Genomic DNA, 25,352 nt, shown 5'->3' on the forward strand with positions numbered 1-25,352 from the left:
ACAATAAGGCGTCTGCCCGGGAGGTGAAGGCTGTTATAAAAGTACTCTAGTGGCGACCACGGGCCGGAAGACGAAGTGTGGGCAGCTACTGCTACAGCACTAGGTGGACCGACGATCTGGAGAAACTCGCGGGAAGTACCTGGATGCGGGCAGGATCGGTCGTAGGTCGTCTGTCTAGCAGTGGACGTCATTTGGCTGAAACGAATGAACGAACGCTAAAACTACACCAATTGGGTAGTTTATAGGTTTACACCATTTTATACCAATTATTCTAAGAAACAACTTCTTTAAAAATAACCACTTTAGAACTAAAACAAGTCTATCTTCAATTTGTTGTTTAATTCAATATTCAGTCGCTTTGAAATCAATTAAAGTTAATTGAGATCGCGAATACTACGTATGATTTACTTTGCCATACAAAATCCATGGATGGTCGCGAATAGCAAGCTTTTTTAAAAAATCCATTCATTACATTTATTTTATTGCACATTCGTCACATAAAACTACCTTCAATCGAAGCTTTTTATTAACAATTCAACTTTTATACGCGCCCAATTTAGTCGTCCCTAAAAGGCCCCTATTTTATTTACTAGTCAATTTCGGATCCAATTTGCCACCGGCACTAACGCTCGTGGCATTTATTGTTCACTAAATAATGTGAAATAATTGCCAATATTGCCTTTTCCAATTCATGTCGCTCCAGTGAGCAAATTTTAGCTACCGTAAAAACGAAATGATAAAAGAGTAACGATTTGGTAGAATGTTGAATTTTTCTGCTATAAATTGTATGATTGATACCTACTAGGTTATCAAATTTTTAAGCCATAGGCATCTGACATAGCTGAATCCACAATTAACACCATTCATGTGGCAAAATTCAACCGACTTACCCACCTACCCTCGAAGTCGATATTTTTTACCGACAATAACATTGTTGATGCAATTAATTCCTTTTATGAATAGACTGCAAAGAAAAAAAGTAAATATATGAACTAAACTTTGGCTTGGCTTTTTCATTAAAAAAATATTAAGTTAGGTACTGAAATCTTCATACTGAACTGAAATATCTAAGTAACTACATAGAGATTGTACAATATCATTATTTTCGACATTTCTCTCCTGCTTTGTAAAACGAGATATTCTAGAAAAAAAAATCAATTTTTTTTTTATTAATAAACCAACGGCGTTACATAATAATAATACAACTTAAAGTAACTTAACAGTACGTATGGCAAATTTTAATCCATAATTCAGTCACAATTCACAATAATGGAAGACAAAACTCACAATTACACGCTACAGGAATCGAACACCGGCCTCCACAACCTCTGCACCGCACTGCTCCTTGAGTCATTGCATATAAGCACATATAAGCGTGCGCTCGCGCAGGCTGCCAGTAGTAACGTAACCGCTATGGAGCTAACGCGGGTGATTGTGTGTTTGTGTGTCTGTGCTTTCGCCGGGGTAGTGCACGGTGTGTATTAGTTATCTATTTAAATATATCTACTATATAAAAATAAGTCGGGTTTTCCTCCCTGACGCTATAACTCCAGAACGCACGAACCGATTTCCACGGTTTTGCATTCGTTGGAAAGGTCTCGGGCTCCGTGAGGTTTATAGCAAAGAAAATTCGGGAAAAGGGGGTAAAACGGGATCCACGCGTACGAAGTCGCGGGCGGCCGCTAGTCTTCTATATATATAAATAAAAATGAATTGCTGTTCGTTAGTCTGATTAACTCGAGAACGGCTGGGCCGATTGAGCTGATTTTGGTTTTAAAATGTTTGTCGTAGTCCAGGGTAGGTCTAAACGGTGAGCAAATAAGGAAAAATTGCGATGGCTTATTTATTGCCTTTAAGGCGGAACAGAGTGCGCCGGGTCAGCTAGTAATTAATATAATTTATTAAAACTTACGCTGGGCCTAAACATCGTAAAGGTAGCAGGGAAACGCTGGACGCAGGCCGCTACCAATCGATCAACGTGGAAAGCATTAGGGGAGGCCTATGTTCAGCAGTGGACGTCCTATGGCTGACATGATGATGATGATGATTAAAACTTACATGTTAGTACCTATCTTCTAAGATGCAACGGTTCTGGGACTGGGTCCAGCTTAACTGAAACACTCCTGAAGTTGTAACACGATCAAAATATTAAAAGTTTCGTGAGCAGTGAGTTCATGTAGTGTACACTGTTGTAGTAAGCAGAAAATTAATTACGTTACACTTTTTACTTCACTTTACAGTTTAGTTTATCTTAAAATTCTACTAATAGAATATCTTTCTAAAAATAATGTTTTTCAAGTAGGTACCCACCATAAAGTAAATAAATGACTTAAATGACAACTTACTTTTTTTTCGTTCAAATTATGACTTTGTACTTTCATCTTACTTTCAGGCAAAGGTAATTAATTGTTAATTTTAATTTTGGCTTCGTGCGGTTTGCACATTTTGTCACTCATGTGTAAAATGTCCAAGGCAATTTATTTATTTCTTATTAATACATAAACCCTTTTCGTTTTGCGCACTAGGTAGTGAACGAAACCAAACCAACCTAATTAGGACACATAATTTGATGTGATTGCCCTCTTCTGTTTCATTTTCCTACACTATTATCACGTTACACGAACAGTTAATGGCTATGCTTTCATCTAGCTTCACTTTATTAAAATTCTACAAACGCCAATTTAATATGTTTCTCGAAATACATTTTTTTTTGCGTGCCTACCCTCCAAAAATATCAATCTCTCGTGACTCATGAAAAGATCCAGAATCGGATCAATGCTTCCAACTTATTACTGTAGATCTGTTAAAGAATCACTCAGAAAGAAGCACTCACATTTATTACATAATTTTTGAAAAAAAAAAAAACAAACCCAGAATCCTTGACAAAAACAAACTATGAAAAATCTGATTTTGTGACTAATGACTCCTTTTCGGCAAAATTTTGGCAAAAGCGTGGGATCATATACAGTTATTTACTTCGTTTATGGTACAGCTTATTAAATCATATAAAACTAATTGCTCCTTCATATTTCAATCCTTAAACCTTTTAGAATTACCGAAATATTCTTCTCAAGGAATTAATAAATAACTTGTCTCAAAATTTAGCTCCACGAATGAATGTTACAATTAATTTTATTGCTGAGAGAGATGACTGTTGAACTGTAGTGTAGATAGACATAGGTAATTATTATTTCAAAGTTACCTTCATATAAGTACTTGTATTTTTAATTTACAAAAAACCTATGGCCTTGTACACTGAGCTCAACAAAACTTGTCATCAGTCAACTGAGAGACACTTGAATTGAGTCACCGATTCCTTTTCAAATTCTAAGTATTTGTAAATAATAGATAGGTAAGTATAACATAGCGGTTAAGCATTATCTGATAGAGTAGGTACCTGTTACAGTAAACAGTCAAAATTCCAATAAATGAGCCTGTTTATTTCATAATGTTTCATAATATTATGTATTTTACTGTAGGTACTGAAATCGTTACATCGCTTTACTTAGATTTCAACATTAGGACCATTTGCTATTTAAACCTGCTTGGTTACTAATAATATCGTATCTAATCACACTAACATACTTTATTTTTCCACTTGCGGAATTTGAACCCGAAAATGTAACTAGTATTGTCTACGTGGTGAACCACCAGTTTACTGTCAAAAAGTAGCCTCAAATTTATACGATAAAGAAAAAATAATAATAATAAATCTTTGGACAATTTTACACATCGCCGGCTAGCCCCAAAGTAACTTATAATTATGCTTGTTATGGGTAGTAGCTTAGCCAGACCCGTCACAAAAATTAAAATTCATCATTTCAATTTCTGCCCGGCCGGGAATCGAACCCGGGACCTCTCGGCATAGTAGTCCGTTCTGAACCTCTACACCAAACGGCCGACATAAAGGTCAAGAAAAAATATTACAGATGTGACATTTTTCAATTAACACAATAAGAAATAAATCCGCCGCAATATGCTGCAGATTATTAATAGGTAAATAAAACTTACGTAAGTAAATAACTTAAGTATCTAACTAGAGATATTAGATAAGAAACACCATTCTTATGATGTCAGTTATTGTCCATGAACAGGACGTAAACTAGTATCAGTCTAAATCATCTTAAACACAATGCAAAACTTGATTCACCAAGTAAAATAATGTTATTCTATGACATAGATAACTTATAACAAACAACTTTTGCCCACGGCTTCACCCGCGTGAAATTTAGTTTGTCACATATCGTCATAAATTATAGCTATATAGTTATTCTGGGTTATAAACAATAATACTATAAAGTTTCATCAAAATCCGTTCAGTAGTTTTTGCTTGAAAGAGTAACAAACATCCATCCAGACATCCAAACTTTCGCATTTATAATATTAGTAAGTAGGATATGTACCTACCTACTAGTTACTATGTCATACGATGTTAGATTATGAAAAAAGCTTGTAAAAAAAAAGAAGAAAAACAATTAAATTCATCGGGATTAATGATTTCGATTTTACTTAGGTATTTAGAATTGAAAATATCAACAAACCGTCATAAAGTCACTAACTTTTAGTCACTTAATTTCATTAAAAAGCGCTTTAACACATCCCACTTCACCATGCCATTTAATTATTTAGTAAAAATTAAATACCTGTCTTAATGAAGTCAGGTTTTCACAGGAACGCACACAAGTCGGCCTTGTTTGTTTTTAATAATGTCAAAGTGTATTGGCACTCGCTTCACGTCTTATTTGTAAGTTCACTTCCTTGCCGTGCTCCAGTTACTCAAACAGCTATCGATATCAAATTTTCATAAACAATTCCTTAAAAACTGGTCGTATTTTTCCTACTTTAAGCTTTTAAACTAATTAATTTTCACCTCATCGTTAGAGAAAAGCTCCTTATACAACCCCATACCTAAAAAAGCATAGTTAAATCAAGATATTCTGCTCTCTTTATGTTGAAAAATAATATGTAAAGACCTACCAAAGTTCACTTCGCAATAAATCAAAAAAAGTCCCAACAACGTTGTTTTACAGGCATAAGTGACATTACACGCGCGTCGCTGAAAGATTTAAAAGGCTATCTCAAAGATCGAGTTTAAAAGAAGTATTTTGAGACTTAGAAGAAGCGCTAGGGACACGACACGAGGGCTAGTTTATTAGGGACTAAGTATTTTAAACGCGACAATAATAATGTAGATGTATAAATAAATACTTAATCCCAAAAAAACTAAAATTTCCTATACCTACAACGTGCTCTTTTTGATTTCCTGGAACTCTAGGGTATTAATAAGACCACTTCAAAGAATGGAATGGCATTACATTTTTTGTTAAATTCAACAATTTTTTTCGACTTATTTTTTCATACGAAATTATTTAAAAACTTAATTTTTCACTGAAATAATTCAAATTTACATACACTTATCAATAAAAAGTCAGCACAAAAAGACTAGGTGACAATTTTGAAAAAAAAACTATATTGATAGGTACTATAATCTAAATCAACTAGGTATCTTCTAAATCTAGAATCCACAATATCTTCCTAAATATGCTTTTAGAAACAAATATGCCTAAAAGACTCTTTAACTAGTTTTTATTTATAGAATATACCCCTAAAATTTCCGGAAAACAAAAGGAGCACGTTGTATTTTTGAACAGATAATGTGCCTACCTTCACTTTTCACATAAATAGAACCTGAAATACGTAACATAATGAATTATAACTTTTATAAATACAATAGGCACTCATATTATGCATGTACATTATACATTTGCTGAATAGCCAGTTACTTTCCTTTGAACAATACTGGTCTAACGACTCAGGCGCATTGTATCATCGATCAATTTCTCCGATGTAATGGACAGACAGGTTATTTGTAAACATACTGCCCGACTGGAGAACAATGAAAAATGGAGATTACCAGTTTTATATGCTTAGAAAACGCAAGTATCTACCTACATCTACTCAATACGAATAAACTACCTACCGACTGTACCTCTAGCATGAACAACTTTCGTCTTCGAATCGTTTGCGTATTCGACAAAATTCTATACTCAACCTTCGAATGAAAAGATAACGTGACAATTTTGATTCTCAAAATAAGTTTCGTGCAACCATGCTAGGTTCACTTTACGACACGTTCACAAGGGCGCAGTTGTAGTTTTCGTACGTACTAAATCTTTTGATGGCGATTCGAATACGCAAACGATTCGAACTCGAAAGTTTTTCGTGCTAGCCGTACTGAAATACAGCAAAAACGTGAATCATACACAATTACATAATATTACCTAGAATCTTGTCTAGTCCTAGATAACATGTTTATGAAGATATTTATTGAAAACTAGTTTTCCGCCCGGGGCTTCCCCCGGGGTTTTCCCGGATTATCCGACTTTTTCTCGCCGTAAAAACCATCATTGGACTTCAACGAACATTTAAAAAAATATTAGTAAAATTGGTCCAGGCGTTGTTGAGTATGCGCTTGCTTACCAACACATTTTGCGATTCATTTTTATAGATTTGCAAACAAAAAAATATGTCTATTAGTGCTGCTTGAGATTGACTGAGAAACTTATAAAGCATTCAGTGACTTGTATTTATGTACATAGATGAAATCATAGGTGATGACGACCTATGCATAGCATAACGTAACGCAACGCAACGCAGATTGAAATCTTTGTAACCAACAAAGATTATAAGGCTGAATTGCACCACCTAACCTTGACCGTAACTTTAACGATAACCGGTGGTTTTTGTATGGAGTTTGACAGATTTTTGACGTTTGTTAAAGTAAGATGGTGCAACCCAGCGTTAGGAAGGTAAATCTAGTAAGTAACAACACGATAGTCTGGCTAGGGGACTTTTTCTAAAATAAGTCTATGCTATGCGCTCCATATTATGTGGGTAATGAGCGATGCTTAATTACTGCGTATGCATACTGCAGAGATAAAGTCTTAATTACACTGATGTAATTAAAACGGGTGCCAATTAAGTATCATAAATAGCATAATAGTGATAAGAAATGTTTCTATAAAAAAATAGGTTTTCAGTGTGTACGGTCAAAAGACTCGAAGACTACGTCTTATTCATTTTGTAGATCCAAATAACGTTTACTTACTTAAGTCTAGAAATCAGATAGAAAACTACCCATTTATGCATGAAATACGGTAGCTAAGCCTGGACAAAGGTTAAAAGTCCATGGTTTGGTAACCAACATCAAAACAAAATTGTGTTCGGGCCTAACTTAATTCCACAGAATATAGAAAGACCTATGTTCTGTGCTGAATCCTTATTCGCACAAAAGAGACACAAAAGTGTCACGTCATCATCCCCGCGTTGTTTGGAGGAGATTGCTTCCTAACGATAAGACTGCCTGAGCGTGATGGCCCGATTCTGTTCCTTTCTTTGAAGCCGAGTTTACGCATGAAATCATATTAACATAGGTAAATAATTATATACTTATATTAACATAGGTAAATACTTATATTCAACGACAATAATTACAATTATTATATTTCATGTAGGTAAGTACGGGACTATTCCCACCTCTCGTTCCCACCACTGCAACTCCTGTGTAGCCAGGATCTACAGCTTGACCGCCACAAAAAAACCCAACCAATGAAGGTCAAGTTTGTCCCGGGGGAAAGTTAAACTGTCATTGGACCCGCAACGAAATTAATCAGAAGAACATAGGAGGAGTTCGAAATTAAGGTTCGACTTCCCTCCATNTATGAAAAATCGTAGAACATACATGGGGGTGAAATCGATAGGTCTAGTCCTCACCTATCACCTGCCTTCGGCTTGGCACCTTACAAGAAACACCCTGTATAATGTATTCGTATAAGTCGTACCCATACTAGGCAAATGCATTCCCGCTATGNGATGCGAAGTACATAGCCGCACGCTTTTGTACCTCTAAGTCGACCGGCAGTACACCAGCCAGGACTGGCAGAGCTTCCGTGCTCACAGTTCTGTAAGCTTTGCAAAGAAAATTCAATGCAAGGCGTTGACTTTGGAGTAGTTTCCGTCGAGCGGCTCCTATAGTAGCTCTGTCAGCCCAAACTGGTGCACCATAGCAAATGGAGCTTAAATAAGTGGCCGAATATATGTAGGTAAGTGTCAGTTTCGTAAATCAGTGCGTTTGCAGTCAACGGCCCTCTGGGTCAAAACCCCTGGATGGAGCTCTGCTAACAAAGGACATCATCCACGTTTCATATATTTTTGGTCCAAAATCAAAAGTGCCGGCCAATAAAAAAAAAGTACTGTATTCTGACAGAATACGTCCGCCTTAGCATTTGTTACTATGACACCAAAGCTGTAGCACCACTGTGCGTCGTAGTATTTGAGATCAAAGTCAGTCGTTTCATATATTTTTAGAACTCAAATACTACGATGCAGAGTGGTGCTACAGCTTTGGTGCCATAGTAATAAATGCTAAGGCGGACGTATTCTATCAGAATACAGCACTTTTATTTTTTGGCCGGCACTTTTGATTTTGGACCAAAATGGATGATGTCCTTTACGAATCGCGGTTCGCTCGCCCACCACCAATAAGACAACAACACTCACCAGTGGGTGCAGGCTGAAAGGCTTCATTTCCACACACGAGTGGACAGGGTTTTGATTCTTCCATTGGTTTTTTAGCAAACGGTCAGTCACACGGTCTTCACGCGCAGGTCGGATCCCAGGTCGGATCCCAGCTCGGATTACTATTCACACCAAGACATACGATGGAGCGCGTAGTTCATTCACAACACTTCTCAGACGGAAAAATAGTCAAAATATGCAGAAATGGGAATTATTTGCAACAACAATCCGAACGTTGCAACTCGCGGCGAGGACGGCCATCACACTGACAGTGGCAGCCAATCAGGATCGACTCCCGTAGGAATCGAGCGTTGCTATTGGCTGAGCGAAAGAATGAAGTTCTTTCGCTCAGCCAATAACCACGCCTTACGAATATTGGCGGTTTAATTTAGAAATAGTTACGTTTATTAGGTACAAGTGTGATGATGTCCAATGTAAATCATTACCTACTTTCTCAAATGCCGAACTGCTATGTTAATAATGTCCAACCTCAAACATTATATTATTTATTGTAGGTCAAGTAGCGTCAATATGCCGGCCAAAAGAAAGGCTCCTGATGTGTGGAGGCTGCCAAAAGACCTGCTTGGACCCAGTGCCCGAGTGCAAGGGCGTCTGCAGGCCAGGCTGCTACTGCGCTGATGACGAAGTCAGAAATGCCACTGGACACTGCATAAAGCTGTCGGAGTGTCCACCTTTGCGTAAGTATCATTGTAAGTAAATAAAAGACGGAACGCTTTCAAAAGACATCTACAGAACAATTTAATGTGGAACCTTACTTGTATGATTTTTAAGTATTCTCCGTTCAAGAGAGTGATAAGTCTACACGTAGGATCAAAAAGTTCTTTAGAAGACCTATAAAAAGACAATTAAATTCGATGGCGATCTGTGAGGCCAACTTCCCAGTTATTTAGGTTTGATGAGGAAGTACGCTTCGTTTAATAGAACTGCATAGTGCATACGCTAATTCTGAAATGTCTAACCCCAGAGTTTTTACTAAATGCTCCTTCAACATCTTATGTTGTGTCAGCCAAATGACGTCCACTGCTGGACAAAGGCCTCCCCCAAGGTTTTCCACAATGAACGGTCCTGCGCTGCCCGCATCCAGGCTCTTCCCGCGACCTTTACCAGATCGTCGGTCCACCTAGTAGGAGGCCTGCCCACGCTACGTCTTCCAGCCATCCATCAGCCATACGCAACATCTTATATAATAATATAATGCATGGTAAATAAAAGATTATGAGACATGTAGAGGCTCCTTAAGAGCAAAATGACGATTTGTAAGAACTATTTATTAGTTTAAACAAATAAAGAAATTTTGACTTTGACTTTGACTTCATAACTCTGCCTCTTTTTCAGCTGCATCCTACAAACTGGAGACCACAGAGCCTCGGCCAGCGGACGCCAAGTGCCCTGACAACGAGGAGTACCGGTTCTGCGAGCCCTGCAACAAGACCTGCGACAACCCGCGCCCGGTCTGCCCTGCCCAGTGTTCGAGGGGCTGCTTCTGCAAAGACGACCTGGTCAGGGATAAGGATGGAAGATGCGTGAAGCTGGAGAAGTGCTCTAATAAATCTTCTAATGAAATTCGTAAGTCGTGTTGTCTCGCTTTTTGCAAAAGGACTCGTTCTTTGAGGAATTTTTAAATATTTTGGCGTCAAAGACTCTGCATGGGTAGGTACTTTGTCTTCTTTGTCATAAGGTATTCCAATAAAAGTAAGCGAAAAGATATTTCTGGGTCGAATAGGCCGCAAGGCTGAAAACCAGATTGGTTGTTTAATTCCAATAGCTAGGCCAAACACACAAGTTTTTTGAGAGCCGTTTCTTATGAACTTGTTTATATTTTATGTTGTCTTAGTTTTATTGTCAAGTTTATAAAAAATACAAAGTCTAAGGTCCGGTTCCTAAATTGAGATTTATGTAGGTAAATGTATTTTTTTAAAGTGGTTAATATTATCTTCCTTACAGCCCACTATGCGCACACTGACAAGCCCATCCAAAAGTGTGGACCGAACCAGATCTTCAAGCCCTGCGAGAACTGCGAAAAGACCTGTTCCAGCCCTGACCCGCAGCGCTGCCCTGCCCAATGCAGTAGAGGGTGCTTCTGTAAAGACGGTCTTTATAAGGCCCCAAACGGAGAGTGCGTCACTCTGGACCAGTGTCCTAAAGGTAGATCCACATCAGAATTTATAAATCAAAAACTTTCTCCAGATAGGACCTACAATAAATTGTATGGTCTTCTAAGTGTGTACGTCTACTTAAAACTTGATAATTTCCATTTAGAATACTATGATTGTACCTTTATTTAATGCATCATCTATCTTGCTTTTTAAACAAGGGTCTGAACGTCTATATTTACGAGTTTTATGTAATGAAACTTACTTTTAGAAATGAAACTTATTTACCGCTCTCATCCAATGAAGTCTACGTTGATGATATCATCATATTAAGTGCCACTACCTTTCTAAAACACCCTTAATTTTCCAGCAGTGCCACCACACCCGAGCCCACCACCGATCGCCTACGAGCTGACCTGTGGGCCTAACCAGGTCTTCAAGCCCTGTGAGAATTGCGAGAAGACCTGCAGCAACCCCAGCCCTCAATGCCCTGCCCAATGCAGCCGAGGGTGCTTCTGCAAGGACGGCCTTTACAAAGCACCCGATGGGGAGTGTGTCAAACTGGTGGACTGCCCGCGAGGTCTGTAGTTTAGACTCTTGGATGGTAGATTGCGTGATGCTCAAGTAGGTCTAATTAAGTGTTTCACCTTTTACTTTAACGTGCCTTTACTGGTTGGGACTTTATGACGGTAGGCAAGCTATAGATCCTGTTTACACAGGAGTTGTAGTTATGGGAACGAGATGTAGGAACAGTCTCGTAGATGATCCGTTCTTAGAATAATTAATAAGATTTCAAATTCATGGGTTTGGCATGAAGTGACTGGTGAAACATAATTTTGAAGCGTATGCGTAAGATATTTGTATGTAGACAATTGTGATGCACTTCTGTATTAATCTATTCTAATCTTCTTTTTAATGTGTTCTGTCTGTTTAATACATTAGTTCTGTACATATTCGAGAAATAAGTGCCAATAAAAACTGTAGTACCTAGCAAGGATCAGAATGTCAATGTAAAATACTTTCAAGAATTTGAGTTTTGGATTAGTTATGATGTAAATAGTAATTCCTATGGCTTGTTATAATTACCTACAAAAACTAATAGGTACCTACTAAGTTACCACTAACAAAATATCTGGCTAGATATAGCTACTTGCCTATAGACGATATTGTGATAAATTAATTTATTTTGTGATAATTGGATCTTATTTAACTGTAAGTTATTTATTTGTGATGCACGTTATGTTATGTTGAATAAAGTGACTAATACTGAACTTTGGGTTTTTTCTTTTTCCTTCATTGCACACCAACCGAACAAAACACATCCTTGTTATTTCCTAGGTAGCCTAGGTTTTCTGTAGCTAACAATGTAGTAAAAGGTAGCACCAATTTATTGCAATTATGGTTTTTATGCGGGTAGTAGGTAGGTATACCATACCTTGGTTGGACCAAGGTATGATACACCGTTACCACAGCCATTACGGTGTTCATCGATTAAAGTTACAAAAAGATTATCAATATTGATATTACGATTTAATACGAGTCCATAAACAGCCCTGTTAAAATGTATCTTTGAAGCATTAAGATCCAAATTCGCATACGAATACACGATCCTCATGATTTCGATAATAGGCACCTAGGGAAATAAATAAGATACGAGTAACTAAAATTTTATCCAATAAAAACGTATATGTATTTCATTTAGGAACAAGATATCTTAAGACTTGATACTTAGGTAGGTATATCTTTCAGTGCTCCGACTTCTTTCAAGCTACAATTAACTCATCCTATTCTGCAGCTGAAATATCTATAGGGGTCCCTCAAGGCCCGTCAATCGAGGACTGCGACGCCGATGAAGAATTCTACTCGTGCGGCTGGTGCGAGCCCAGCTGCTCGGAGCCCGAGCCGGTCTGTCCTCTCAAGGTCTGCACGCGAGGCTGCCTCTGCAGGCCACCGCTGCTGAGGCACAGGAGCGGGCACTGTGTGGAGAAGAAGGACTGTCTTGGACGTAAGGATTACGAAAAGTTTGATCAGTAGCCTAGAATGCGCGCCGCGATAAGCGGTTATCACGCCATTTTATCGATTTCGCCCATACATTTTCGCGTCGATAAGAGTATATCAGGGCGCGCATCGTATCCCGGCAGGTCATACAAGGGTAGATTTTCTAAGACAAAATATTTTATGACGTCACTATTCCACCAACTCAAACTCAATCGACTTTTTTAAAGATTTAGGGTCATTCCACCGGCCAAGAAAATCACGTGTCCGGGGCCAAAAAGTACCCGAATATCATAATATTTTAGTAACAAATATTTTTATCTAATAGTATAACTTTGGTTCTTGTTGTTAAACCACAGAGATAGTTAATAATAGTTAATTAAGTAATTTAAAAAAAATCGTAAGTCGTCAAAAATTGATTACCACGACGTGTCCGCGCTCCCGATTTCAGAACAAATTTGCTCGTATAAATTAATCCGTTATTATTACCGTTTTCAATGCTTATGTAATCGATTACTGATTAAATAAACATTGATAAATTAAATACGATATAACTATATCACTAAAAGGTTTTCTAAAATAAATATTTGAAGTTGTGTCCGGGCGTTAACCGTGATTACCCCGACACGCCGCTAATGTGCGCCTACGTCCCTAGCTACGCAATTTAGAAACGAGCTCTATCCTCCCCCGTGAACCTTTAGTGGTGGCCTGCGTGCCGAGGTGATCGGTAATGCAACTCGTCGCAGGATTTCGGAGTTATCGAGATAAGAATATGATTACCCCGACCTTGGTTCAGTGCACGATTGATTTACTCTATCCTGTTTTTTTAGGTTTCTTTACATGGAAAGTTCTTGAGAATGTACAGGAATAATGGTCCATGTAACCGCATTTTTGTGTATTAAAACATATGGGATTCAACTTACAGATTGGGCAGGGCTCAGGATAAACCTTAATTTTTTGACTACCCCGACCTTGATTACCCCGACTTTTGTCACCGAGTAATCAATAATACTGTAATTTTACTAATGAATGATTAACTAAATAACGTTTATTGAAACATTTTGGTTAAGGCGCAGCGTTAGTGATTATGACATATTATTTTTTATACACCCTCATAATATTCATATTCAGCTCTCAGCTCGTGCACCTTTGCAATGGGTTATTCATCTAATCAAAATGAAACTACTTACATTCATACTAAATGTAACGAACATTATTCCCATTTGATAGGGTTACGACTTGCGACGTATTAAATGAGCCCAAAGTCTACGGGGTTGTGTCGCTTTATTGCGGAGTTCCTATGGCCACATTCCAACTCCATAATTAGACCCTAGTATCATTCAATTCTTCAATCCTATATTATAGGATTGAAGTTGTCGTCAATACAAATTAAACGAGCCCAAACTTGATGGTATTGTGTCGTTTTATTGCAAAGTTCATGTGACCACCTTCCAGCTTTATTATCAGACCCTAGTTATCATATTATGTGATTGAAGTGCTCATCAATACGAATCAAATGAGCGAAAACTCGATAAGGTGGTGTCGTTTTAGTGTGGAATTCCTATAGCCACCTGCCGGCTCTATCATCAGATCCTGTTTATCATATAAAATTGAAGTCCTTTCCTCATTAATACGAATCAAACGAGCCCAAACTCGATGGTATTGTGTCGTTTTATTGCAAAGTTCCTATGACCACCGTGCGGCTCCATCATCAGACCCTGGTTACCATGTAGGATTGAAATACTCGTCAATACGAATAAAACGAGCCCAAACTCGACGGGGTTGTGTCGATTTAGTACGGATTTCATAAGGCCACCTTCCGGCTCCATCATCAGACCCTGGTTACCATGTAGGATTAAAAAAAATATAATGTGCGAGTGTGTAATGTGTGTGTATGTGTAATGTAAGTGTATGTGTAATGTGTGTGTATGTGTAATGTGTGTGTATGTGTAATGTGTGTGTATGTGTAATGTGTGTGTATGTGTAATATATGTATATGTGAATGTATGTATGATTTTGTTTTAACTCACTATCAGAGATTCAATTTCTTCGTAATTTTTAGTTTGTAGCCATTCAGTGACTGCTGATTTGCATTTTGCATACGTTAATGGATAGATGTTTATTTCTTTGTTAATTTTGTTATACATGGTAGCAGATCTGTTTCCATGTTGACGTTTAGCAAAGATTGATTTAATTTTTGGTATTTTGGCAACGTTAAATTTGCGTCTCGAGTTGCTGGTGTCAGGCGTATAGGGGAGCGTTTTATGTGTTCTTAGGACAATGTTCAGGATGTACAGCTTCCTTACTGATAGAGTTCCTGTAGCAGTGAAGAGAAGCTCTTCACTGCTACAGGAACAAATGGCTGGTTATAATAACATTTATTTTACCTAAAACAAATGGCTGGTTATAATAACATTTATTTTACCATAACTTAAAAAAAACCTTAGAAAATAAAATATTTTGTTTTATTTTTGATTACTCTGACTCCCAACTTTGATTACCCCGACCATGAAAATTTTGATGTCGCATAACTTTTTATTCCTGCTTGCTACAGATGGGCCAATATAAAAAATATGCTCGTAATAATGTCTATTTTGAAATGTTTTACATAAACTTACTCTAAATTCAAAAATAAAAAAGGTCGGGGTAATCAACAAAATAATCCAGATCCGGAGAATGACCGTTTACTAAAAATCTAATATTTTAACGGTTTTATTTAAAAAGTAGTCTGATTTCACAGGGTGCAGTTATAATGGACTCATGATATGAAGCCTCAGACGGACCTAATTTTCGACAAGGAAAATTATCTTATAGGCTCTTTTGCTCTTTTTCGACTGACAGCTCTGAAGAGATCATGCTATAAAAACATTATTATTTCGCTTTAACCACCTTTCGTTTCGCCTATCATGTATAGATGTTACAGGAAATGTATGAAATCCGTCATTGTATACAATTCCTAGGATTTGTGTATAAGTTATAAGTAATATTAGACACATTTCCTAGGAAATTTACACATTTCCTAAACAGCAATCGGAAATGTAATTAAGAGTTCTTTTTTTTCTCCGAAACTCAAATGGCGCTACCGCGCCGCGGCCGCTCTGTACGTGTAAGGTCGCAAGTCTAACCTAACCTAACCGAGACTTTGTTATCCAGCTACAGGAGTACTAAAACCTTCATGTCAATAATAGTTTAATAAAAGAGATGTTAAAATTAGGGTTTTCCAATACTTCAGCGTAATATGCGTGATGCCGAAAGAAAGGTATGCCAATAGGCAAATATTTTTTTCAGCCGAAGTATAATAGTGCGAAAACAACTTTCAGGTTAAACAATAATAGTTGTAAGTTAAAAGTACCTATCGGCCATTGTGGTTTGGCTAAATGAAATTTTATTCGTACTGAGGAGTAGTAGGGANTCTGGATCGCGGTCGTTCAACATAATCGAAGTTTTAGTTTTCAGTCTAGGTGAATCAGTCAACTCGTTGCGCGCTTAAGAGGCGCTGTAAAGCGCCTCTCGAGAGCGCTCTATAGTTGAACGATTCACTTAGACTGAAAACTAAACCTCCGATTATGTTGAACGACCGTGAGCCAGAGAACCCAATTCCCTACTACTCTGAGGGTCATCCGATCACACGACCGCGCTTGTGCCGCTTAGATAAAACTAAGTTTCCTAATACAATATTGGAATTCTATAAAATTCCTAGGAAAAGTATACATGTCCTAGGATATGTGCGTATTAAAAAATCTGTGAAGCAATATTTTATACATTTCCTAAATAGCTTCGGAATTGTATACATTTCCTAGGAATAGTATACAATTCCTAGAATTCATACATTTCCTGTAACATAGATAAATGTAGAGCTTCACCATATAATTTAGGATTTACATGAAAATTAACGGGTACAATGTTTACTTAAGTAACTAGTACGTAGGAAAGTTTTGCACAAAGGGACGAATTGAAGGCTAAGGCTTTGACTCCATAAAAGATCAAGGGCACAGGCATAAGGGTCTGATGAATGGACACCATTTACCAACACCGACGACTTTATACGCGGATCCTAAGAGAGGTCGATGCAGTAGGATCATAATCCAATATTCCAGCATAGAGTTAAACAAGAACTACTTTAGAAGTAGTACCTATTGTTTAACAGTAAAGTAAAGGTACAATTCCAAGACAAGCCGCAGACCGCAAACTGCAACCGCAAAAAACTATGAAATCTAAGATTCCATAGAGTTTTGCAGTTTGCGTCTTGGAATTGTACCATAATGAACCGTGAATTGACTTTCATCAAAATAACTAGACAGTTATATGCTATGTTGGATTAAAGTATAGAGTTTGTGAAGTTAGGGCTAATAGAGTTAGGGCTTTAAAGTTAAAAGATTGGCTCTACATAAGAACTGATAAGTTTTTGATAGTGCGAGTCTTGGTAACTCTTTTTCACGAAAATGTTTTTAGTGGGATTCTATTTTAAAATAGTTTGATATGCTATATTTCAATCAACAATTGATTAACGAGTAATTTTATTAGGTTTTATAGGTTTGTCTGGACACTGTGCTTACCACACGCATCTCAGTTAGAAGATTACACGCCCACATGCCTACTGACGCGGAGTTATGGTCGCTCAGAGTGTGAAGTACTTTAAGTACATTAATCAAGCTTGGAGAGTCAGGAATTTTGACGTGCATTGCAAGGAAAATCATAAAATCATTTATCAATTGAAAAAAATAAACTTCTCTCAGGCTGAACGCATCTTCTGTCATTTTAAGGCCACCCAGTCTTACTTTATCAATCTTACTTTAACTTTATTAAACAAACATAAAAAATCTGTCAAACTCCATACCAAAAACACCGGTTATATAGTTAATGTTAAAGTAAGGGTGCAACTCGGCCTAAGGAGGCTTCTTATCTATTTATTATTTACTTTAATGCCACACGTATTGGCGCATAAGGTGGGCTTAATGCCCCAAGGCATTATCCGAAAATTAGTTAAATGTCCTTGCATTAACCGCTTTTACTCTTTTTTCTTTAACCATAGTTATGGCGGCAAATTGCGATGCATTAAGTTCGTCGGTGTCGATAACGCGTTGAATGTTCCCAATTAGTAACGATTACGCTGTTAAGATAAAAAAGATGCACATTAGGTATAATTAAACGTTAACGAACTTGATATAAACATATTCGTTTTGTCAACTCTCTTACACAGGTGTTCTCACATGGCTGGCAGAAAATGTGATAAGAAAAATAATGTGCAATTTCTAATTCAACTTTTCAGCAAGATAGCAATATTTAGGTAATTGAAGCAGTAGGCAGCTATTATTTAATTCTCTACCTTACTCGATCTAAAAACTTTACTAACTAAAAACTACTTGTGCTGACTCCTTTTAGTTTTCGGATTATCGCCAAAATGTAGCGCCTACAAAAAATAAATAATTGTTTATGGAGCTATCCCCATAAGTTAGTGCCTATGGGGAAACATCAGGCGTTTGTTCATTTTGGGAATTTGATTTGGGTTTAATTAATTGTTAAACGAATGGTTGAGTTTCGTTAGTCTTACCATAGATAAGAATAGGTACTAGTACTATCTCAACGTGGACACTCGCCTAAGGTGCGGCACCGGCCACCTTCTCCTGGTGGCCAGTGCCGTACCGTAGTAAATTAACATGTGCATAAGTTGCACATGTTAATTTACTATGTTACCTATCATCATCATTTCCAGAGAAATGTCCCCCGAACGAAGAGTACGTATGCCGCTACGGCTGCGAGGCGCGCTGCGGGAGACGCGCGTGTGTCGTGCGTCCGCGTCGCTGCCGGCTGGCCTGCCACTGCACGCAAGGGCTGCTGCGTGACCGAACCGGCGCCTGCGTCAAGCCGGATCAATGTGATTAAACGCTAAAAGAACACAAATGAGTTTTATTTAATTAAAAACTACTACGATTCCTCTTTAAGTTCCTAGTAAGATGTCTCCCTGGCTGAACAAACTAAGTAGGTATAATGAACTAGTGGAATCCTTTGTAAGAAAACTGAACAACCTAAGTACCTACATAATGACCCGAAAAAATCTTAAATGAGATTTTGATTTCCGAAGCCGAATGCTTCCCGGACGCGAAGAATCGAGCCCCAGACTTTCACTTAAGCAGAATTTATTAAACGTTTACATTTAACGTTTCAATACATTAATCGTAAATCACAATAATTTTAAAATAATCACTATTGATGCCCCAAAAAATATACATCTCTTCAAAACCGAAAACTTATCAGAAAATTTTGAACGAACGGAACGGATAAATCCTGTTCTTCCGCTGTTTGACATTTTGTTTTACGTCAAGCTGTTGCTGTAAAGCGCGCTCTACACTCGCGGCGCGAAAGGCCGCGAAAGCCGCGAAACGCGTGTGTAGATGGTTTCGCGGACTTTCGCGCGTTCGCGTTCACGCTTCGCGCCGTTCCCCGTTCGTTGTCGGTTTTTTGTCCCGCGACAAAGGTTCGCGCTTGGTTCACGGCCCGCGATCGCGAACGCAACTACACTCGCAGTTTTTCGCAATAGCTGAGAAGACGCCGTCGCAAGTGGTTGTGCGTTATTGCGTACTTACTAACGTTCTTTTTTTTTTTAAATGAGTAGGTACTAGGCATGGAATAATGAACTTGAGTTGAAATTTATCGAGTGTTTTCAATCCGAACCAATACTTTGACAGTCCAAACACAAGGACCATAAAAATAAAAATAAGACCCACTATGCCTGGACGCGGATAAGTGACTTTTTGAATATTCCTGTGGGTGAATTGAAAAAAAAAAGGACTCACTTATGTCCAGTTAAAAGCGATCTGCGGCGGGAAGGCGCTACTGCGTGACGTGCCCCCCACTTCCCGCGGGAAAAAAAAAAAAATTCCCGTTGCGCATTTTCCCTAAAATAGCTTATCATTATTACCGTTACATACTATCGAGTCACATTTTTGGAATCTGGATAAAATTACCCGTCTTTTGGTGTAACTTTTAAGGCTAACAAATATATATTTTAGGTACAACACTTACTTGAAAAAAAAGATTCGTCATTTTTGTCACTTTTTGTGATTGCACTTGATTCACCTTCAAAATTAGAAGCAATGTTATATATTAACACTTATTTCCAAAGTTAATCACATTATACACGTTTTTTATAAAGAAAAACACACTTCCAAAGCATCTAAACGATAAAAAACATCCATCTTTTTCACTACCCAGACGGGCACCGCGGATCGCGTCATCTTCAAACACAGACTGAGAAAAATTTGGTTGAAAAGCAACCATAGTGCCTAGAAAATATAGCTATCACATTCATACTTAAGCATTATTACTTTCGAGCGAAAGAAACAGAACTATATTTTTTAAATGACAAGGTCCCGAACTTGGACAAGTGATTTGCGGCGGGAGCCGCCGCAGAGCACTTTAGAGCTTCGTGACGTGCGTCTCCTCCCGCCGCAGGTCGCTTGAGAGGAATAGAACCTATAGAAAGAAAGTTAAGGATTCCACTCATAGTGGGGCAAGCTCAAGTGAAATATATAAACCCATTAAACATTTTTTATTAGAGTCTTATTTTTAATACATAGGTAATTGTAATACGATATAGCACAGAGCGTCACCGCAGCAACAATCACGTCGTCATCCATTGAGGCCGCGAACGAGACTGCGAGGTTTCGCGAGTGTGGGTGGAGGAGAGACACATATAAACGCGAAGTGCACGGCGCGAATCGCGGCGTGAATTCACAGCAGGAATCGCGCGCGAGTGTAGAGCGCGCTTTACGCTGTTGTGTTACTCGTTCGTTTGTCTAATAATTTTAAGTTAAATGTTACTTTTATCTTAGTCGAATTAAATAAATAAGATAATTAACCTATAAAGAATAATAATGAGTGAAAAACTGAAAGAGCTTCGTGAACGGTCACAAAAAAGAAAGAAGTTGCTAGCACAGACTGTGAGTCGCGTAAACATAACCTAACTTTAGTGGAGACGCATCTTGTTTGTTTTTGTATATCTACGAATTTGGTGATTTTAGCTTGGTGTATCCAGTGTTAGTGAGTTGCGGCACGCGCTAGGGACGTCTATAGATGTGCCAGCCAAGAAACAAGCAGTGTTGGAGACAAGTAATGAAGGAAATGAGAAGCCTACAACTAAGGAACAACATGACGAACTGGTTTACACAGATTCTTCTACATTCTTGAAGGTGTGGTTTGTATATGTGACTAGCGGCCGCCCGCGACTTCGTACGCGTGAATCCCGTTTTTCTCGCTAATTCCCGTTCCCGTGGGAATTTCGGGAATTCCTTTCTTAGTGCACCTCTACGGTACCTAAGCCACGTCCCTTCCAAATTTCAAGTGCCTACGTTTAGCCGTTTAGGCTGTGCGTTGATCTGTCAGTCAGTCAGTCAGTTTCTCCTTTTATACAGGGTGTCCCGTAATGTAACGTCAAGCCGGAACTGGGTGTTGAGGCAAGTTGTGCTGGTTATCAGAAAAATATAAAAAAAAATCTATGTGGCATATTTTAAAAATAATAGGCATTTAAAAAAAATCAAAAAATTCTACTCCAGGTGACGGTCCTTTTACTCGTGTTGCCACAAATCTTCACTTTTTCCAAATTTTTTTTTTGTTATGTAACCCTGAATAATGCTTCTCTAAATTGTTATCAAAATTACAAAACCAGCTGCTCCAACTTGGATGAAAAAAATACATTATTCCCAAAAAAAATATCAAAATAAAAATTTTGCCTAGTTTAAACTGACTGTACTGAAAAAAAATTGTACTACGCGAGTGTGGCAAGTGACGTCATAATTTGGCGCATTTAGTAAGGATTCCAAAATGGTATAACACTTTGTAAAATCTTGCTGTAATTGTCGACAATTTTTGTTTATTGGAAATAATCCCGTTTTTAACTTTATCTACCTTGGTTAAAAATATTATTCTAATGTGCCCAAAATTCAAGTTTCTGGCTTAAGTGAGGTGGAGAAGCCATTTTAAAAGGTATGAGCGGGACGGAGAGGGCCATCTTACCAAGCAGGGATGTTATGGATATCCGTAACCGTAACCGAAACTATCGGATATCCGAAATAAAAAAATGTCCATAACCGTAACCGAAACTGATTCAAAAGTTACGGATAGTTTCGGATAAAGGCCAAACTGCAAAACTCTATGAAATCTGCAGTATACACGCCGCAGCTGCAATGCCGCGCTGCCGATTTCATAGTTTTGCAGTTTGCGGTTGCAGTTTGCGGTCTGCGGCCCGTCTTGGAATTGTACCTTAAATCTTAATATTTGTTACCAACTTGTCTGGCATTCGCTGGCACCATCTAATATGCCAGCCTGTTTTACCTTTATCATACATAGGTGTCGTCTTAGTTGGTACATAAAGTAGCTATGTGGGTCACGCTCACGCAGCATCTTGCTATTTGTATTATACCTACATTTTTGAAATTCTAATAATTCCGTAACCGAAATTATCCGAGACTTTCGGATAATCTGAAATGATTTCATATCCGTGACCGTAACCGAAACCGGTATAATATTATTCTAATATCCGTAACCGTATCCATAACCGAAACTTCATATCCTTATTATCCCTGTTACCAAGTACAAGTGCAGGCAGAGCAGGTAGTAAAGGCGCGCGCGCACGGGTGACTTTTGTCACAGTATGTCAACTACTAATTACTGTCATGGTGACAAAAGTTTCTGTGACTGACTGTACGGTAGTCAGTCACAGAAACTTGAATTTTGGGCACATTAGAATAATAATTTTTAACCAAGGTAGATAAAGTTAAAAACGGGACTATTTCCAAAAAAACAAAAATTGTCGACAATTACAGCAAAAATTTACCAAGTGTTATACCATTTTGGAATCCTTACTAAATGCGCCAAATTATGACGTCACTTGCCACACTAGCGTAGTACATTTTTTTTTCAGTACAGTCAGTTTAAACTAGGCAAAATTTTTATTTTGAAATTTTTTTTGGGAATAATGTATTTTTTTCATCCAAGCTGGAGCAGCTGGTTTTGTAATTTTGATAACAATTTAGAGAAGCATTATTCAGGGTTATATAACAAAAAAAAAATTTGGAAAAAGTGAAGATTTGTGGCAACACGAGCAAAAGGACCGTCACCTGGAGTAGAATTTTTTGATTTTTTTTAAATGCCTATTATTTTTAAAATATGCCACATAGATTTTTTTTTATATTTTTCTGATAACCAGCACAACTTGCCTCAACACCCAGTTCCGGCTTGACGTTACATTACGGGACACCCTGTATATTTAGATACATACCTACTTATTACTTAGTAGAAAAATAATCAAATAAAATCTGTTCTTTGCCAATTTTCCACCACTCATTAGCTGTTTAGCATTTTAATGCTGTTAATTTTCTTAATAGTAGGTACTGTCTGTACAGCATTTGAAGCTATAAGCCGTGGTATGCTATTTATTTGTAAAATATCAAAAATATTTTCTTTCATGTGCCACAACACATTCAATTTGGATCAACAGACACAAGTCATACCTTGACCTATATTTAAATTACATTCTAAGATGGCTCTTGCACTTGGTTGTTGTATTAAAGATATTTGTTTTAACTCTATACAACTCTTATGATCTTAGTTTGTTAGAAAGTTGTGAAAATGCTTTTTACAACTTTCCTAATACTAATTTTGTGAGTTATTTATGTTTTCCCATTCTAATCATATGCTTTACATTATTTCAGGGTACACAGTCTTCAAACCCCCACAATGACTATTGCCAGCACTTTGTGGACACCGGCCAAAGGCCTCAGAACTTCATCCGTGACGTTGGGCTCGCAGACCGGTTTGAGGAGTACCCCAAGTTACGAGAACTCATCAAGCTGAAGGATGATCTGATAGCACAAACTGCTACACCACCTATGTATTTGAAATGCGACTTGAAGGTAAAAATCTAATAAATTACATTTATTTCCTGTAATTAGGCTTTACAAAAGCCCTTTTAGTTAACTTGTCCTTGAGATAGGTTACTATCACTGATTCAAGACAATGTGTCTTTAATCTTTTCCTGATTGTACCTTGCTACAGCATGGTTTGGTTACATAACGTCACCTTAAGAGTTAAAACCTCATGAATGCATTTTTTTTGACAGGTCTTTTTTCAGTTCAGTTTTTTTTTCTTTTACACTTAAGAGGTTTTCACAGGCATAACATCATACATGATGCCATATTAAAATATGCAAATCCATTGCATCAACTTCAACATAGTAATTATACCTACTTTTAACCTGTTATCTTTTGTTTCAGACGTTTGACCTGAAACAGATAGGCAACAAGTTTGACGTGATCCTGGTGGAGCCTCCGCTGGGCTCGGGCTGGCGCTGGCAGGATATTTTGGCGCTTGACTTACAGCAAATTGCGCAAGCCAGATCATTTATCTTTCTGTGGTGTGGAAGCTCAGAAGGTACTGTCTAGATATTTCTGATATTGTTAGTTTAATCTCAGTTAACCCAGAATATTGAGCATCTATAACTTTTTATTTTTGTTGTTTCGTTTGTTGTCTAAAAAAACTCCTTTAGATTTACAAAGCTGGCTTGCTGTGTTCTACATTAAGAGAAAAGCTAATAGACTGCTTAGAATATTTTGGAAAAAATGGTACAATGCAAACTTGATTGAGATCTTAAAATCTTTTTTTAGGTTTGGACATGGGCAGAGAATGCCTGAAAAAATGGGGATTTCGACGATGTGAAGACATCTGCTGGATAAAAACTAATATCAAGAACCCTGGCCACTCCAAGAACCTTGAACATAATGCAGTGTTCCAGAGAACTAAGGAGCACTGCCTTATGGGCATAAAGGGAACAGTTCGGAGGTCTTCAGACGGAGACTTCATACATGCTAATGTGGACATCGATCTTATAATCTCAGAGGATCCCGAGTTTGGAAGTACAGAGAAGCCAATTGAGATATTCCACATTATGGAGCACTTTTGTTTAGGCAGAAGAAGGTTTGTACACACTATGAAACCTAATTGTACTAGAATATTTTAAGGAAATACTACATGTATTAAATTCAAATTTCTAACAACAAGTTCAAATTGTCTTCACATGTGCCTTTAAAGATTTGCCAGGGGAAAAACAACGATAACATGTGTCACTAGGGTTCCGAGACTAGGCGAAAAGAGCCATCACAAGATGAATATTGGCGTTACACTACTATCTAATCGTCTGAAAAATCTATAGATAGGAAAAAGTATTGAGAAATATTTTCTCCCCCAGTGAAAAGATTATCTTTATTTGAATTAAAATTGTGATATCTTTATTCCAGAATACATCTCTTCGGCCGCGACTCCACCATCCGACCTGGATGGGTGACCATCGGCCACGAGCTAACAAACTCCAACTTCAAAGCTGAACTGTACGCTTCATACTTTACGGAGGGTCGGGAGAGCACCGGGTGTACTGAACGGATAGAAGCGCTCAGGCCTAAGAGTCCCCCTAACACTAACAAGGGGGCGAGGCCTAGGGGAAGAGGGGGATTCAGAGGCAGAGGAAGGGGCAGGGGAGCAATATAGCCTATGTTACAGGCCTAGTTTTAGTGCAGAGATAGAAACAATTTTATATCACTATGTTAATAAGAAATAAAGTTGTCGATACGTTTTAATTTGCTTGTTATTTTTAAATCCTATGATTCTCTAATTCTC

General features: G+C 37.9%; 3 protein-coding genes across 4 annotated transcripts; all 3 read left to right on the plus strand.

The window, feature by feature from the left end:
• The first annotated feature begins 1,372 nt into the window (after positions 1-1,372).
• On the plus strand, positions 1,373-11,962 carry LOC114351647 (mucin-6-like). Of its 2 annotated transcripts, none has more exons than XM_028302927.1 (5): positions 1,373-1,474; positions 9,093-9,275; positions 9,934-10,164; positions 10,543-10,743; positions 11,062-11,962. In XM_028302927.1, exons 1-5 carry the CDS (start codon positions 1,414-1,416, stop codon positions 11,277-11,279), a joined length of 894 nt encoding a protein of 297 aa, XP_028158728.1. In that variant the 5' UTR covers positions 1,373-1,413; the 3' UTR covers positions 11,280-11,962. The 2 variants fall into 2 exon arrangements, with proteins under 2 accessions (XP_028158728.1, XP_028158729.1); XM_028302928.1 differs by having other exon boundaries at positions 11,065-11,962.
• LOC114351646 (sperm mitochondrial-associated cysteine-rich protein-like) lies at positions 11,537-18,569 on the plus strand. Its single transcript, XM_028302926.1, has 3 exons — positions 11,537-11,540; positions 12,487-12,696; positions 18,400-18,569. The coding sequence occupies exons 1-3, from the start codon at positions 11,537-11,539 to the stop codon at positions 18,567-18,569; spliced, it is 384 nt and encodes a 127-aa protein (XP_028158727.1).
• A 1,886-nt stretch (positions 18,570-20,455) lies between these two features.
• Positions 20,456-25,290, plus strand: Mettl14 (methyltransferase like 14). Its single transcript, XM_028302919.1, has 6 exons — positions 20,456-20,626; positions 20,708-20,875; positions 23,396-23,596; positions 23,957-24,113; positions 24,347-24,656; positions 24,977-25,290. Exons 1-6 carry the CDS (start codon positions 20,561-20,563, stop codon positions 25,221-25,223), a joined length of 1,149 nt encoding a protein of 382 aa, XP_028158720.1. The 5' UTR covers positions 20,456-20,560; the 3' UTR covers positions 25,224-25,290.
• Positions 25,291-25,352: the final 62 nt, after the last annotated feature.

Source organism: Ostrinia furnacalis, unplaced genomic scaffold (genome assembly GCF_004193835.3).
Source record: "Ostrinia furnacalis isolate ACB-3 unplaced genomic scaffold, ASM419383v2 OfSCF1168, whole genome shotgun sequence".
In the NCBI taxonomy this organism is placed as follows: Eukaryota; Metazoa; Arthropoda; class Insecta; order Lepidoptera; family Crambidae; genus Ostrinia; species Ostrinia furnacalis.

Bases quoted from the DNA above. Each gene is read 5' to 3' on its own strand.
- Mettl14 (XM_028302919.1), top strand. From the start codon at position 20,561: ATGAGTGAAAAACTGAAAGAGCTTCGTGAACGGTCACAAAAAAGAAAG. The intron at 23,597-23,956 runs GTAAAAATCTAA...CTTTTGTTTCAG, and splicing joins ATTTGAAATGCGACTTGAAG to ACGTTTGACCTGAAACAGAT. The intron at 24,114-24,346 runs GTACTGTCTAGA...ATCTTTTTTTAG, and splicing joins GTGGTGTGGAAGCTCAGAAG to GTTTGGACATGGGCAGAGAA.
- LOC114351647 (XM_028302927.1), top strand. From the start codon at position 1,414: ATGGAGCTAACGCGGGTGATTGTGTGTTTGTGTGTCTGTGCTTTCGCC. The intron at 1,475-9,092 runs GTGTGTATTAGT...TATTTATTGTAG, and splicing joins TTTCGCCGGGGTAGTGCACG to GTCAAGTAGCGTCAATATGC. The intron at 10,744-11,061 runs GTAGATCCACAT...TTAATTTTCCAG, and splicing joins TCTGGACCAGTGTCCTAAAG to CAGTGCCACCACACCCGAGC.
- LOC114351646 (XM_028302926.1), top strand. The intron at 12,697-18,399 runs GTAAGGATTACG...CATCATTTCCAG, and splicing joins GAAGAAGGACTGTCTTGGAC to AGAAATGTCCCCCGAACGAA.